General features: G+C 44.1%; 1 protein-coding gene across 2 annotated transcripts in view; it reads right to left on the bottom strand.

Moving 5' to 3' along the window:
• Positions 1-334: 334 nt before the first annotated feature.
• Positions 335-16,410, bottom strand: part of thada (THADA armadillo repeat containing) — a 100,419-nt gene continuing 84,343 nt past the window's right edge. For both annotated transcript variants that reach the window (XM_064932200.1, XM_064932201.1), the window contains exons 37-38: positions 1,346-1,515; positions 335-1,108 (exon numbers count right to left, since the gene is read on the bottom strand). In XM_064932200.1, the coding sequence (XP_064788272.1) occupies positions 782-1,108; positions 1,346-1,515 (497 nt within the window). In that variant the 3' untranslated portion in view covers positions 335-781. The remainder of the gene's footprint in view (positions 1,109-1,345; positions 1,516-16,410) is intronic.

Here is a 16,410-nt window from a genome sequence, read left to right as displayed (position 1 = left end):
ACCCCCCCAACAATGACTGCTCCGCTGGCGCCGATGACGAGGACATCGATTAAGGCAGCCCGCACCTCTCAGATTCAGAGGGGTTAGGTTAAATGCAGAAAACACATTTCGGTTGAATACATTGTTGTGCAACTGACTAGCCCTTTCCCTGTTACAGTGTAGTGTATATGAGAACAGTGCACAACGTGTTCTTTTTCACATGTAGAGCTAAAGGAATACTATGTCCCAGCACATAGGTTGAAGCCTCAGTGCTCAGTCCTGTTGTACAAGGTGCTGTGAGGACACATACATACACATAACGCCCTTTGGTTGTTTTCAAAAATTACGAGGCACATGAATTAGGCATCTTTAATTTGAAAAACAGAAACAAAACTCAAACATAAACACTTTCCGCAGTACATTCCCTTCTAAAACAAATACAACCGCCGCTGATTAAAATGTTAGGTCGTTAAAATGTGTACTGCTTGCATAATTGTTCAAATCAAAATATGTATTGGAGTAGCGAGGCCGTTGATGCATTTCCAGGCACTAAGTGATGTCTCATAGCTGAAAAATGTAATTCCATAACTGTGGTTAATAGATCATACTCCACCCCCTTTTCACCATCAGTTATCTTAACAAGTGAAGACTTGACAGAACTCCAACCTGAATATCTATCGAGATGGTTCAATCTACAATACCACATCCACCTTTACTCTGGTCTTGACCCCGGAAACCGACCAAGAATGTTAACTTACTAGTGGCTATGGTGTCTTAAACCGACATTGATCTTCCCTGGTCCTCAGCCTGACAGACCAGTCTGTCTCAGGGTCCCCAGTATAGCCAGAGCCAGTGTGGCCCTCTCCTGCTGTAGGGCCAGTCGGGCATGCTCGATGGTGCAGGAAAACTGGGGCAGGGCTGGGAGGCCCTCTAGAGCCTGCTGGGTGGCCAGGGATAGGGCCTCTGCCTGGGCTGAAAGTCTGAGCACCTCTGCCTGGTTCTGGTTCAGAGCCGTCAACCCTGAGGCCTTGAAGAGGACACCCAGGTGTCTGTGTAGTAGCCGTGCCCACTGGACAGGCTCGGCCCAAAGGTTCAGATCGCCCTTCTCAAACAGGAAGTCCTCTTCATCCTGAGCAGAGGAGATGAGAGTGAATGGAAGATGAGAACTATTGTGTGCAAATGGAAGAGGCTAAAGAATGGATTCAGATTGAACGAAGTACATTTTATTCTTTAATGCATTTCAGAGATTGGGATGAAGAAGATACTCTGCCAAAGGGCATAGACGTCAACTCTCCATTCCAACTAATCTTATCCAGTCGAATCCAAAGTCTTCGGGAGGTGTGTGTGTGTGTGTGTGTGTCCTTACCAGGCCAGTTGCTTCTGCTGTGGCTGTCTCTTGCTCCTGGTCTCCCAGCAGCCACTCTGTCAGGGTGAGGATGCCCATTGGCACCTGCCCCCACAGCTGGAACAGCTGGCATAGCAACCCCACACCCATGTCCAGTGCAACAGGTGGGCACACCGAGACACAGGCCACATCTAAGGACACAGGGGACAGAGTCAACAACATGAGGTCGGGGTTCACATACCTACTTTTACATTCTGGGAATCTGGAGAGAAGAGACAGGAGTAAGTATGGTTCGGAGAGCAGGGGAGTCTTTAGGGGTAAACAGACACCAGAACGAGAAGCACTGTTCTCGTACAGCAGCACTGACAACGCTACAATGTGGATGTTCTTTTGGTTCACAGCATCCGTCACCATTAGGCCCAAAGAACACTAAATAAGGAGCAGGAGAAGAAAAAATGAAGTCTGCTCCCAACCTGTTGCCTGACACAGGATCAATGCCAAGCTTATACACAAGATTGATGTGCTTCTGTCTTTATGTTCCAGACCAAGTGTGCGTTCTCTTCTGAGCCTGGAACCTATTATGGGAAAGACATTTAAATAAAACACACACCAAGGATTGAGCTGGGAACGAGTATGGGAGAGAGCACAGAAAGAGCGTAAGTGAAGAGAGAAGAGACGGCACTTTAGACGGGAGGACATGACAGTATTCACGCTCATCCAGCAACAGCCTCTAGCCCTAGATGTAACGACTCCACGCATCAATGTGAAAGCTCTCCGCAACCGTGTGCGTGTTTGTGTCTTATTATCCCCTGACCATGCCCAAAAAGGGACTTAAAAAAAAGGGGGGGGGGTGGGGGGCGTCACCTTAACCCCCATCAACATCCCCACACATCATCCCAAACCACTCCTTAACCACCACCACCTCAACAGTGCTGGGGATAGTGGCTGTTCAGGAAGATTGGTTTTCCCTTCTAGAAGGGGGTGTAAAACCAAGGACTTGAGATTCATGGAAACCCACTCCGAACCTAGGAAGATGGTAATTGTACGGTATTATCAGGGATTTTGTGTGTTGAGCCTGAGTGGCATGTTCCTTTCTCAAAGCAAAGTGTTGTGCCGCCCCCTCTCTGGGTTGTCCCAGCTCTGGTGTCACCCCAGCCATTCATCCCAGAGGGGGAGAGAAGGTGACAGGCTTCACCACTGGACCTGGCCCAGCATGCTTCAAAACACAACCAGCCCCAAACATTAAGGCATAATAGGAAACTAGCCACTTTTCAATTGATGAACTTTTGGGAGGTGTCACACTTCACTAACACGATTTCCCCTGGTCTGTCCTCGGCTTACAGTACTCAACATCCACTACACTCCTCTCAGGGGATTGGCTTTCCCCTGCTATTAGTCATGTGTGTGTGTGTGTGTGTGTGGCAACAGTGTTGGTGTTAGAGTGTGTTGTTTGTGTGAGTAATAGTGTTTATCTAACAATCTTATCGGAGAGAAGACGGGGCAGTGCCACCATCTTCCTGTTGGTTAATGGGGCTGGCAGGGAGTGACTGACCCACCACTACAGTTGGCACACTAAGCTTGTTGGCATTCAGTGGCTAGAATAGAAAGAGTGTGGAGAACAATCCAGGAGTATACACAACAAAGTATATGGAGTCCTACAATTAAAAAATCTCATCATAAAACCACAACATGAGGAAAGGTACTGTAGGGCATTGTATGAGCTACAGCTGCACTGGAAATAGATTTAGACTCATTTCAGAGAGATCAATGCCTGTTCCAAGTACTGCCCTTCGGTCACGGCAACGGTATTTCGGGGGGTGAATTTTTCCCATCCGCCTCGTTTCTGCACCATTACGCAGCCAGCAAGCTCTGTGCCATGTTTCGCTATGAAACAGAGCCAAATTCCGGCGGGAAAGGAGGATGCTTAATTCCTGAAATCAATATGTGGTGCGAGTCTCGGGCTGGAACTAATTAAAAAAAAAAAAGTTTGGACATAAGGAAAGAGAGAAGGGAGCTTTGGTGTTCCGCAAATCCGGGACATAGTTTCTGCAGCTGGGGGGTGTCGGGTGTACCAATGACAGAGGAGGGCTGTAATGATAGTGGTAAAATAAGAGATATTGGTGGACCCTCCTGCCTTCCTGGCGTCATCATACGGTGTGTTGGAGTGTGAGGGGGCAGTTACACGCCCACGCTCCATTCAGCTGCTCAGCCACCCACATCAGAGAGATAGGGGGCCACAGTACGCCACTTCTATGCCCAGTTTTAATCCACCTGGACCCCTAACCTTGGGATCACACAGGCCCCTGCCCCAGACCCCTCCACCTGCATTTCTAACAAGGCCCTGCTTAAATCTTTCACTCCTCACAGATCAGAGAAACACATTTTGAGTGCTGATACACAAAAAGGTGACAATCTTGGTTTACAACGGTGTAGGCTTTTGTATACCTGTACCTATATGCTCACACACATTCACTGGCAGTAACACACACACACACCAGGGTTTCGTGACCGAGAAAATGTTAACTTACCGGACCCATATATGCATTGGGTGTGTAATCCATTAGGGCATCCACCCAAGGTGCTCAGAACGACAGAAATTACACACTTAGATTATGGTAATCTTAACAGAACATGCAACACCTGTAATGAAGCTGCCACTAAAGTGTCATTTTCAAACATTTGCCAAAATGCAATTCACAGGGAAACACAATTTTAAACAGCGCACCTGATGCAAGCGGTTCCATATGTGACAGAGATGAAAATCTGTTGTGAATCTAACAGACTCATCAACTAGGATAGTTTGCTAATATGACTAGGGTTGTGCTTTTGGCTTCTGGACAATGAAAGACCGTTGATACGAAAACCAATAGAACAGGAGATGCTGGTTATGGCATATGAGGAAGTCTTTATGAAATAATTGCCTCCAGATTTCAAAATGGTCAGATGTTGCCTAGGCTACTTTGAAGCAAGGTAAGACACGCTTCATAATATGAAGTAAAACGTTCAGGTTTCAAACAATTAAGTATCAGTTCTCAAAATGCATGCCTCCAGCTCACATTGCAAAGGGGTGGGTGACGCGCTGATAGCCTGCCTACCGTTGCCTATGTACATGAATGGTGAAGAGGCTGCTTCAATTACCAGTTGAGAAATAAAAGAGCCATTTTTACAATGGTGGCCATCAAAACAAGTTAACACGCAATTCCATTTAGAATTGCTGCGCAATGACTGGGATAATATAAAAGCACGTTTCACTCCAGCAGCAACGAGGTGAGGAGCTGCAGCAGCAGCACTCACTGAGGTGATATTCCTCTCAGAATAGGCTCTTTATATTGTGCACGTGTGACAAATAAGATACACTACATGACCAAAAGTATATGGACACCTGCTGGTCGAACATCTCATTCCAAAATCATGGGCATTAATATGGAATTGGTCCCCCCTTTGCTGCTATAACAGCCTCCACTCGTCTGGGAAGGTTTTCCATTAGATGTTGGAACATTGCTGCAAGGACTTACTTCCATTTCGCCACAAGAGCATTAGTGAGGTCGGGCACTGATGTTGGGCGATGAGGCCTGGCTCGCAGTTTGCTTTCCAATTCATGCCAAAGGTATTTGATAAGGTTGAGGTGAGGGATCTGTGCAGGGCAGTCAAGTTCTTCCACACCGAGCTCAACTAAACCATTTCTGTATGGACCTCGTTTTGTGCATGGGGGCATTGTCATGCTGAAACAGGAAAGGGCCTTCCCCAAACTGTTGCCACAAAGTTGGAAGCACAGAATCGTCTAGAATGCCATTGTATGCTGTAGCATTAAGATTCCCCTTCACTGGAACGAAGGGGCCTAAGCCGAACCAGGAAAAACAGCCCCAGACCATTATTCCTCCACCAAACTTTAGTTGGCACTATGCATTGTGGCCGGTAGCGTTACCCTGGCATCTGCCAAACCCAGATTTGTCTGTCGGACTGCTAGATGGTGAAGCGTGATTAATCACTCCAGATTCCAATGGCGGTGAGCTTTACACCACTCCAGCCGACACTTGGCATTGTGCTTGGTGATCTTAGGCTGCTCTGCCATGCAAACCCATTTTATGAAGCTCCCGACAAACAGTTCTTATGCTGACATTGCTTCTTCCAGAGGCAGTTTGGAACTCGGTAGTGAGTGTTGCAAATGAGGACAGACGATATTTACACACTACGCGCCTCAGCATCCCTTTCTGTGAGCTTGTGTGGCCTACCACTTTGCAGCTGAGCCGTTGTTGCTCCTAGACGTTTCCATTTCACAATAACAGCACTTACAGTTTACCAGGGCAGCTCTAGCAGGGCAGAAACCTAACTTGTTGGAAAGGTGGCATCCTATGACAGTGCCACTTTGAAAGTCACTGAGCTCTTCAAGGTCATTCTACTGCCAATGTTAGGCTATGGAGATTGCATGGCTGTGTGCTCGATTTATACACCGGTCAGCAAGGGGTGTGGCTGAAATATCCAAATCCACCAATTTGAAGGGGTGTCCACATACCTTTGTGTATATAGTATACATGTAGACTAAAATAAACGCACCAATTTAGTTCCACTGAATAGTGCAAATGACCGAAAGCATGACGTCAAACGTATTTACATCGACTGGTATGTCTATCAGTAGCTAGGTTTCTATCCAATTGGGCGACAGATTTTCATGCGAATATTCAAAAATCCGCATAGAGATGCATTTCCATCCAATTGACTTGTGGCAGATAAAAGGCTGTGCGTGATGATGTAGTGCACATAAAAATACCTTGTCTGATTACATTTCCATGTACCTTTTCCCCCTCATCATGTACCAACTAAAAAATACAAGTTAAACAGGTTTCCATCACATTTTCAAAGCTACTGATGGTTTTCTCACAAAAAAGTGTGTTATGTAGCGAGTACACTCTGGTATTGGTACATGCACTCTAGCCAAGAGCGCACTTTATCTGTGCACAGTTGGCTTGAGCGCACATTTAGCCTACTCGATATGACTGTTATTATATCAATATTTGCCCACCAACATAATGAATTAATTTTAGACACAAAAAGGTCCCAACTTGTCTAGTGTATTTAGTTTGATTTGACATTTGGAAGGTTTACCGAAAAATTTAATCAGGACTTTATCCGACATGTACTTCACCTGCATAAAAACGTTAGATGCAAACTTGGTTAATTAATAATAAAGCATTATTTTACAAATGGCAGTGTTCTTTTCTCCCGTTCAATTTGGTCGGCAACAATTCAAATGTATCGGCTTTTCATATAAGATTTTGCTAAAAGCCATCAAGGGAAACCCTGACACACACACACTGGAGATTGTGCAGAAGTGCGGAGACCAGGACGTGTTGACGTGTGTGTGTGTGTGTGAAATAAAAACACCTTAGAGCCCCAACTTCCTCCTATAGCTCAACGAGAACCAGTGTGCGAGAGACTATAGCCTCGCAAGAGCCTCTACTAGTATTCAATAACAACAAATCAACAACAATCATGAACATATAAAAGTCAGTTGTACTACACCAGTGCTGGTGGGACTATCTGGCCATCTCCAGACCAGTCTAAAGTAACAGTGACACTCAGGAGTGATTTTAGTTCTAATTGTAGGTGATTTTCTCCGCCTTGTGGTGACAACTACAGAATATTACTTCACCTCAAAGCTTTTTCTTCAGTCGTCGTCAGTAGACTAAGATGGGCCTCAGATTTGACAGAGGGTGCTTCCAGGCTAAAAAAGAGACTTGATAGTTACATATTGGGACATTCATTTTTATGATGTGTTGTATCATTTTGACAATATACTTATTTTGCTAGTTGGCTTTACCTGAACCAAAACGCCAGGATTTATCCTTTATAGCTTGTTCTCGTTTTTCTTTTAAAATAGGCAGTTAATTTGTTTTCAGCACTTTCATTTCCGTGGCTGATCAAAACTAGGTTGTCATGGCTCTCTCTTGCCCACTTGCAGCAGACATATGGTGAGCAATTTGTTTGAAACATCGAGTCGCAAATAAAATCAGTGTCGAATCGTAATACATATAGAAAGGGGACGGGGATACATAGTCAGTTGAACAACAGTGCAGTCGGGGGGCTGACTTAATAGATATGCACATCATCGGCGCCCGGGGAGAACTTTGTGGGGGTTAACGGCCTTGCAATACATATCGTATCGGCACCTAAGTATCGTGATCATATCGAATCGTGAGGTCCCTGGCAATTCCCAGCCCTAATGCATGCTCCAATCATACACTACTAACCCAGTTTTAATGACTGAACGATTCCCAGCCCAAATGCATGCTCCATTCATACACTACTAACCCTGGTTTAATGACTGAACGATTCCCAGCCCTAATGCATGCTCCATTCATACACTACTAACCCTGGTTTAATGACTGAACGATTCCCAGCCCTAATGCATGCTCCATTCATACACTACTAACCCAGTTTTAATGACTGAACGATTCCCAGCCCAAATGCATGCTCCATTCATACACTACTAACCCTGGTTTAATGACTGAACGATTCCCAGCCCTAATGCATGCTCCATTCATACACTACTAACCCTGGTTTAATGACTGAACGATTCCCAGCCCAAATGCATGCTCCATTCATACACTACTAACCCTGGTTTAATGACTGAACGATTCCCAGCCCTAATGCATGCTCCATTCACATACTACTAACCCTGGTTTAATGACTGAACGATTCCCAGCCCTAATGCATGCTCCATTCATACACTACTAACCCAGTTTTAATGACTGAACGATTCCCAGCCCAAATGCATGCTCCATTCATACACTACTAACCCTGGTTTAATGACTGAACGATTCCCAGCCCTAATGCATGCTCCATTCATACACTACTAACCCTGGTTTAATGACTGAACGATTCCCAGCCCTAATGCATGCTCCATTCATACACTACTAACCCTGGTTTAATGACTGAACGATTCCCAGCCCTAATGCATGCTCCATTCATACACTACTAACCCTGGTTTAATGACTGAACGATTCCCAGCCCAAATGCATGCTCCATTCATACACTACTAACCCTGGTTTAATGACTGAACGATTCCCAGCCCTAATGCATGCTCCATTCATACACTACTAACCCTGGTTTAATGACTGAACGATTCCCAGTTAAAACAGAAAGTGGTTTATAGGTGAAAAATCTGCATATCCTCCTACATTCATGCTGCTGTAAGTGATTGGACAGAGCGGCACACACACACACAACATAATATTGAAGTTAATATTGACATAGGCTGAGAGCGTGGATTCAATGATGGTTCATTGAGAATGGCCTGACAGGTCAGCACAGCCCATAAGACCACTACTGTTGATGCTATTCAGTCTGCAGAGAACCACACTTTATATCTGAACTATAAGGTTGACAGTTCAATGCCACTGAGCTAATAGGTAACTAAATGCTGAACATTCTAAATGGAATAAACAATAACATCCACAACTACAGCTGTCACCATAATTAAGTAACATAATTAAAGGTGATAGAGACAGGATGTTTTGCATTGTAATTTCAGGAAATGTCTATGATATATCTGGCGCTAATAGTGGAATGATAGTAGCTCACTGGTAATACTGTGAAACGCGATGCACAGTACCAGTCAAAAGTTTGTGTTTTTCTTCAATCTTACTATTTTCTACATTGTAGAATAATATTGAAAACATCAAAACTATGAATTAACACATATGGAATTATGTAGTAACCAAAAAAGTGGTAAATCAAAATCGATTTTATATTCTTCTGGTCAATGCGGTCATCAAAGCAAAAGGTGGCTGTTTTGAAGAATATAAAATATAAAATCTATTCATGATTCCATGTGTGTTATTTCATAGTTTTAATTTCATCACTATTATTCTACAATTGAATGAGTAGCTGTGTCAAAACTTTTGACGGGTACTGTACATCCACAAAGAAGAAACCATATAAAACTGCAACGCCTCTTCTCCTGTGAGTTTGGTAGTCCAGTGAGCGATTGAGTGTTGTAGTAGATTTACTTTGTTTGTAGCTAGTGTAGTAATACCCGCATAGTACTGTAATAACCACAAGGAACGGTGTTACGACTCATGTGTGGCCCAATCATTTGTGGCCAAAAAACAAGAAGCAAGCCAGCTTTGAAGTCGGGAACAGTTTGTCCGGTTGAAGCGAGTGGATGGCGTATGGGAACCGTGCGCACGGCTACTTATATGGGCTGCTAATTTCAACCCAAAGGACTTCAATGGCTTAGTTTAACCAGTGGAAAGCAGGAATCAGAATGAGACTGACTGAATCCAGGTGCTAAGCTGAGTGTGAAGCCTGTGACATCAATTTCCTACTGACCTACTAATACATTGCGAGTGTCAGCAGTGATGGAGACAAACCGGGTAAATTCAATGTGGATTTAACTCACTATATTGCTATTGGAATCGCTAGCTGACTCTCACTCTGGAGGACGAGTCTTGGCTCTTTTTTCACTTTGGTAGCTAACTCAGCCGTCAGCCTCTATACTTTCTATCAGCTGTTTTTTGGTGGGTTCCTGCCTGTGCTAGACTAGTTGTTATGCGGCTTACTACTTAGCTATGTCGACATTGGTGGTTGTCTAGCTGGCTAGGCTAGCAAGCAGTTTAAAAAAAACTTCAGCTGGCTTTACATTCAGTTGAAGTCGGAAGATTACATACACTTAGGTTGGAGTCATTAAAACTAGTTTTTCAAACACTCCACCAATTTCTTGTTAACAAACTATAGTTTTGGCAAGTCGGTTAGGACATTTACTTTGTGCATGACAAGTCATTTTCCAAAAATTTGTTTACAGACAGATGATTTCACTTATCATTCATTGTATCACAATTCTGTTGGGTCAGAAGTTTACATACACAAAGTTGACTGTGCCTTTAAACAGCTTGGAAATTTCCAGAAAATGATGTCATGGCTCTAGAAGCTTCTGATAGGCTAATTGACATCATTTGAGTCAACTGGAGGTGTACCTGTGGATGTATTTCAAAGCCTACCTTCAAACTCAGTGTCTCTGCTTGAAATCACAAAATAGATGGCATCATGAGGGAGGAAGGTTAGGTGGATATATTGAAGCAACATCTCAAGACATCAGTCAGGAAGTTACAGCTTGGTCGCAAATGGGTCTTCCAAATGGCCAATGACCCCAAGCATACTTCCAAAGTTGTGGCAAAATGGCTTAAGGACAACAAAGTCAAGGTATTGAAGTGGTCATCACAAAGTCCTGACCTCAATCCTATATAATATTTTGGGGGCAGAACTGAAAAAGATTGTGCGAGCAAGGAGGCCTAAAACCTGACTCAGTTACACCAGCTCTGTCAGGAGGAATGGGCCAAAATTTAACAAACTTATTGTGGGAAGCTTGAGGAAGGCTACCTGAAACGTTTGACCCAAGTTAAGCAATTTAAAGGCAATGCTACCAAATACTAATTGAATGTATGTAAACATCTGACCCACTGAGAATGTGATGAAATAAATAAAAGCAGAAATAACTCTACTATTATTCTGACATTTCACATTCTTAAAATAACGTAGTGATCCGAACTGACATAAAACAAGGAATCTTTACTCGGATTAAATATCAGGAATTGTGAAAAACTGAGTTTAAATGTATTTGGCTAAGGTGTATGTGAACCTCTGACTTCAACTGTAAGTATTCAGGCCCTTTACTCAGTACTTTGTTGAAGCACTTTTGGCAGCGAATACAGCATTGAGTCTTCTTGGGTATGACGCTACAATCGTGGGACACCTGTATTTGGGGAGTTTCTCCCATTCTTCTCTGCAGATCCTCTCAACCTCTGTCAGGTTGGATGGGGAGCGTTGATCCACAGCTATTTTAAGGTCTCTCCAGATATGTTCGATCGGGTTCAAGTCTGGGCCACTCAAGGTCATCCAGAGACTTGTCCCGAAGCCAATCCTGCGTTGTACTGGCTGTGTGCTTACGGTCGTTGTCCTGTTCGCCCCAGTCTGAGGTCCAGAGTGCTGTGGAGCAGGTTTTCATCAAGGATCTCTCTGTACTTTGCACCATTCATCTTTGCCTCGATCCTGACTAGTCACCCAGTCCCTGAAAAACATCCCCACAGCATGTTTGTGCCAGCACTATGCTTCACCATAGGGATGGTGCCAGGTTTCCTCCAGACTTGACACTTGATATTCAGGCCAGAGAATCTTGATTCTCATTGTCTGAGAGTCTTTAGGTGCATTTTGGCAAACTCATAGTGGGCTGTCATGTGCCTTTTACTGTGGAGTGGCTTCCGTCTGGCCACTCTACCAAAAAAATGACTAATTGTTGGAGTGCTGAAGAGATGTTTGTCCTTGTGGAAGGTTCTCCCATCTCCACAGAGGATCTCTAGAGCTCTGTCAGAGTGACCATTGGGTTATTGGTCACCTCAAGGCCTTTCTTTCACCCGACCAAGGCCTTTCTCCACAGATTGCCCAGTTTGGCCAGCTCTATGAAGAGTCTTTGTGGTTCCAAACTCCTTCCATTTAAGAATAATGGAGGCCACTGTGTTCTTGGGCACCTTCAATGCTGGAGAAATGTATTGGTAACCTTCCCCAGGTCTGTGCCTCGACAGAATCTTGTCTCGGAGCTCTACGGACAAATCCTTCGACCTCATGGCTTGGTTTTTGCTCCGACATGCACTGTCAACTGTGGGACCTTATACAGACAGGTGTGTGCCTTTCCAAATCATGTCTAATCAATTGAATTTACCACAGGTGGACTCCAAGTTGTAGAAACATCAAGGATTATCAATGGAAACAGGATGCACCTGAGCTCAATTTCAAGCCTCATAGCAAAGGGTCTGAATACTTATGTAAATAAGGTATCTGTTTTTTTTTGTCATTTTTGGGTCGTGTGTAGATCGCTGAGGAATTTTTATTTATTAGGCTGTAATGAATCAATGAATGAATCAGGATGACTCCTTTCGAACAAGTTTGTCAAATTTCTGCCCTGCTAGAGCTGCCCCGGTCAACTTTAAGTCCTGTTTTTCTTAAGTTGAAATATTTAGACGCAACAACAGCTCTGCCGCGAAGTAGTAAGCCACACAAGCTCACAGAATGGGACCGCAGAGTGCTGAAGTGTGTAAAAATAATCTGTCCTCGGTTGCCTATAGCAAAAACACCAGCAAATCAATGAAGTGGAGATTTCAAACAGATTGCACAAATGGCAGCATGCCTTTAAACAGTATATGATGCATATGCACTTACTATTATTACTATAGACTAGTTAAAGATAGACTAGGATGACAATGAAATGGCTCAGCGGCTGTGCACCACACAACATGGTTTCCAAAGACAGATCGAGCATAGTCATAGATTGACAAGCAATGTAAATTAATCTCAATAAAGCTTGATTTATATAGGCTGTCTGGGTAGCCTGCCCTGTAACAATCTAAGCTATACTCACTCATTTGATTGGCATTCGACGGGCCTTGCGCTCTGCGAAGTCGTTGATTATGGCATTCAAATCTATGGCCCTGGTGTTTTCAATGGACAGAATGTAGAACCCACGCAGTCTCTCCTGTCCCATGCTGCTGCTCAGGTATGATTTCATTGTTGTCCGTTTTGAAAAGGAGCGCTCGGCACTGGCTACCGTTACAGCGATGCTCCTTTCTATGACTGCCTGTAACTACTACTTTCCCAAATGTAGCAGTGACTGAATTGTAATCCACAATGAGCATCTTGGCCAGGTCTTTAACTGTAGTGTGCTTTGCTATTTCCTCCTTACAATAGGCCCTGAAAGAGAGTAAATGGCCAGGGAAGATATATCTTCGCTGTAATGTTCAGCCAGCCGGCTGGCGGTCTCGTAGAGTTCATCATCTGTGTTGGCCAGGGTAGTGGGATGGATGGAGTCAAACAGACTCGACGTTGCCCACTGACTTTTAAATCCGTTTGACAACTGGTGGATAACGATGTCAAGGTTTGCATTAAAGACGTTGACTCTAAAACTACTTTCCCCATCAGACAGTCGCTCGTCCTCTGAGCTCCCCATTTGTCGGCAAGCGTTTTTGCAGTGACTTTGTCCTCCTCAAAATCCTGTCCGGACAGGACCCCTCTGTCCTTGAGTAGGCTGACTGCTCTGTGCAGGTCTGCATCTTTGGCCTGGAGCATTTTGGAGACCACGTTCCCACTTTCTAAAACCTTAGTCTGCAGAACAAAACAAAATGTCAGTGCTGCTGCATCCTCCCTCTCGTTCTTCTTGTCACTTAAAAGCACAATGTTGGTGAGGTCCTTCAATACGTCCACATATCTGTATCTCAGGGTCGCAAGGGACTCCCATCTAGATGACCAGCAGGTGGGACACAGTCGTTTTAGTGTTACATTTTCTTTTTCCTGGTGCAAAATCAAATATACCACTCAACATGGATCTCTTTATGCTGTGCCCGGAGAAGGTGTATAACAGTTCAACAGTCTCATAAAACTGTTTAAACTCGACACATTTTTGACAGAGACATTGAGATTGTGCGCTACGCAACGCACAACAGCAAGCGGCTCTTTTTCAGATATTCTGGCCTGCACACCCCAATAGACCCTGCTTATATTAGAAGATCCATCATACCCCTGCCCAGGACATTTTGAAATATCCCACCCATTATCCTCTATGCTGCCCAGGACCTTAAGTTGATGCTCAGCCGCTGATGTGTCAGCAGCCTCGAGAAATCCCAAAAACGACTCTGACGGTCAGATCTGTGGCGACATTATCGGCATCCCTTATCACTCTCACAAAAAGCGATGAACTTGGTTTAACTGGTCTACTTTGGATACATCCAGTGTCCATAATAATAGAAACAAAAAAATGGGGCATCCTGCATCTCTCCCTGGATGTCACACTTCATTCGCTCGGTTAAGATATAAATCAGCTCGTTTTGGATTTGAGGACTGAGATAGTTAATTAACATCCTGCGGTGCTCAGAACTGGGTCGTAAAATGACAGTTCAATTATACTGAGACTATTCCTGTCCCAACTTTTCACGGTGCCCCTAACTATGCGCTCGAACAAATGTGCTGCATTTCTGCGTCAATAGCGCCATTGAGCTTCCATTGCTCATATACAAAACAGGCACCCATGTGAATCTGGGATGTCTCATGACATGCTATTTTGTATGTTAGATGGCGCCAATCTCTCACCCCATTCACCCATGCATCAGAGAATGGGCACTCCGATCTCTGAGCAGCCAGCAAGGCTCACAATACGCCCAATCTAGCCTGGCCGAATAACATAGCCATGTACGTGGTCATTTGATTCCAGCCTTGGTTGTAGTGGTGTAATACGACTCGGAAAAACACTGCCTTTCTTCATCTCTTGGGAATGGGCCAGTAGGCTTACACGAGCCTAATGCAATAACGTGCCGTTTCACCTTTGCATCCATATTTGTTGCATAATGCCCCCTGTCAGTTGGATAGGTTAAAAGGCCATCAGCACCACTTCCACCTGTTTCCTCAGCCGCCACAATTCTAGCCTTGCCCTGCTCCTCTTCCTCCCTGCCCGGCCCAGGGATAGTCTGGCTTGTGCTCAGGGTCATATCCGCCGATACCTGACAACCTGTATCCTCCTCTGGCAAAGTTGCTGTTTCTGGCACGATGGAACAGCTTGGCCTTGGCTCACTTGACCCGCTAAAAGCTGCTGCTGGCGATGACAAACCTACATCCTCTTCTGGTCCCGCTACATTGCTTATGCTAGCAACGGCTGCACTTCAACTGCATTTGAAAAAGGAATCTAATTGAACTAATTTTGATACCTCCTTTGCTCTCTCATTTTTGGCCTTCCTCTTTTGGGCTCCACTTTTGTGTTGATACATAGCTGATTTTTAAATCCTTAATTTTCTATTCTCGACTTAATTTTTCTCCCAGCCGTTGTCTCTTGATAGCTAGCTCAACTGTTGCTTAAAACAATGACAGAAACAACAAGGCTTTGGAGAGTATTTGCACGATGAATCCCAGAATGCATTTCATTATCTCAACATGGTATTGAAACTATTGAATAATGTGATTTATTTAGCAAATCAATTTGTCAACTAAACACTAAAATATCATGCTGACTTTTTGTTGGTAAAACCATCAGTGGGATCATTTATCATATAGCCTGTGTTAAAGAAAGCTATTCAACACATCTTAGAGTTGATGGACCCACGTCAACAATTAATACTTGAGCATGGTCGGGTGGTATTCAAATTACATAAGGGGCCCGCGGCTCCACAGAGCCGGGCCCACCGGCTGCAGCTACGGCACCTACCCCGTGCACAAAGCAAGGTCCATATAGAAATGGTTTGTTTGTGGAAGAACTTGACTGGCCTGCACAGAGCCCTGACCTCAACCCCATCGATCACCTTTGGGATGAATTGGAATGGTGACTGCGAGCTAGGCCTCATCGCCCAACATCTGTGCCTGACCTCACTAATGCTTTTATGGCTGAATGGAAGCAAGTCCCCCAGCAATGTTCCAACTTCTAGTGGAAAGCCTTCCCAGAAGAGTGGTCTGTTATAGCAGCAAAGGGGGGGGGGGGGGCAAACTCCATATTAATTCTCATGATTTTGTAATGATATGTTCCCTGAGCAGGTGTTCACATACTTTTGGTCACTTAGTGTAACTGCATATACCGATAACATTATTTGATAACTGGTTCGATGGTGTTAAGTATTTCCAACACATTTTAATTTGACATTATTGAGAATAGGCTGTATAACCAGGCCCTCCGTTTAACGTCATATCCCCTAAAAAAAAATAATCCCGGCATGACGTCAGCATTCTTTGGAATTCTGATCAGTTTTATGAAATAACTCCAAAAGAAAAAGGTGCAACTTTGCATTGGCACTTTTGAATCATAATCTACTAGAAATCCGTTGTAGTGGGCGTGGCCTATGGAATGGTTTTAGATGCCCTCCTCTTGGCCGCAGTGACAGCATTTTACAGTTTTAAAGTTTGTTTCCTGCTATTCTACAAATGTTGCCATTGGGCAGAGAGAAACATTCTAGTTTCAAAGCTATTTTCATGCAATTATACACATTTCGCCATTGTCTTGTGCCTTGTTCTATCGATATTGGAATTTCATATTCTCCCTGACTGTCAAATTATTATTTTGGTAA

Source organism: Oncorhynchus masou, chromosome 23, assembly GCF_036934945.1.
Source record: "Oncorhynchus masou masou isolate Uvic2021 chromosome 23, UVic_Omas_1.1, whole genome shotgun sequence".
Lineage (NCBI taxonomy): Eukaryota > Metazoa > Chordata > Actinopteri > Salmoniformes > Salmonidae > Oncorhynchus > Oncorhynchus masou.
The sequence above is the reverse complement of the archived record's forward strand: the minus strand, read 5'-3'. Positions and strand labels throughout refer to the sequence as shown.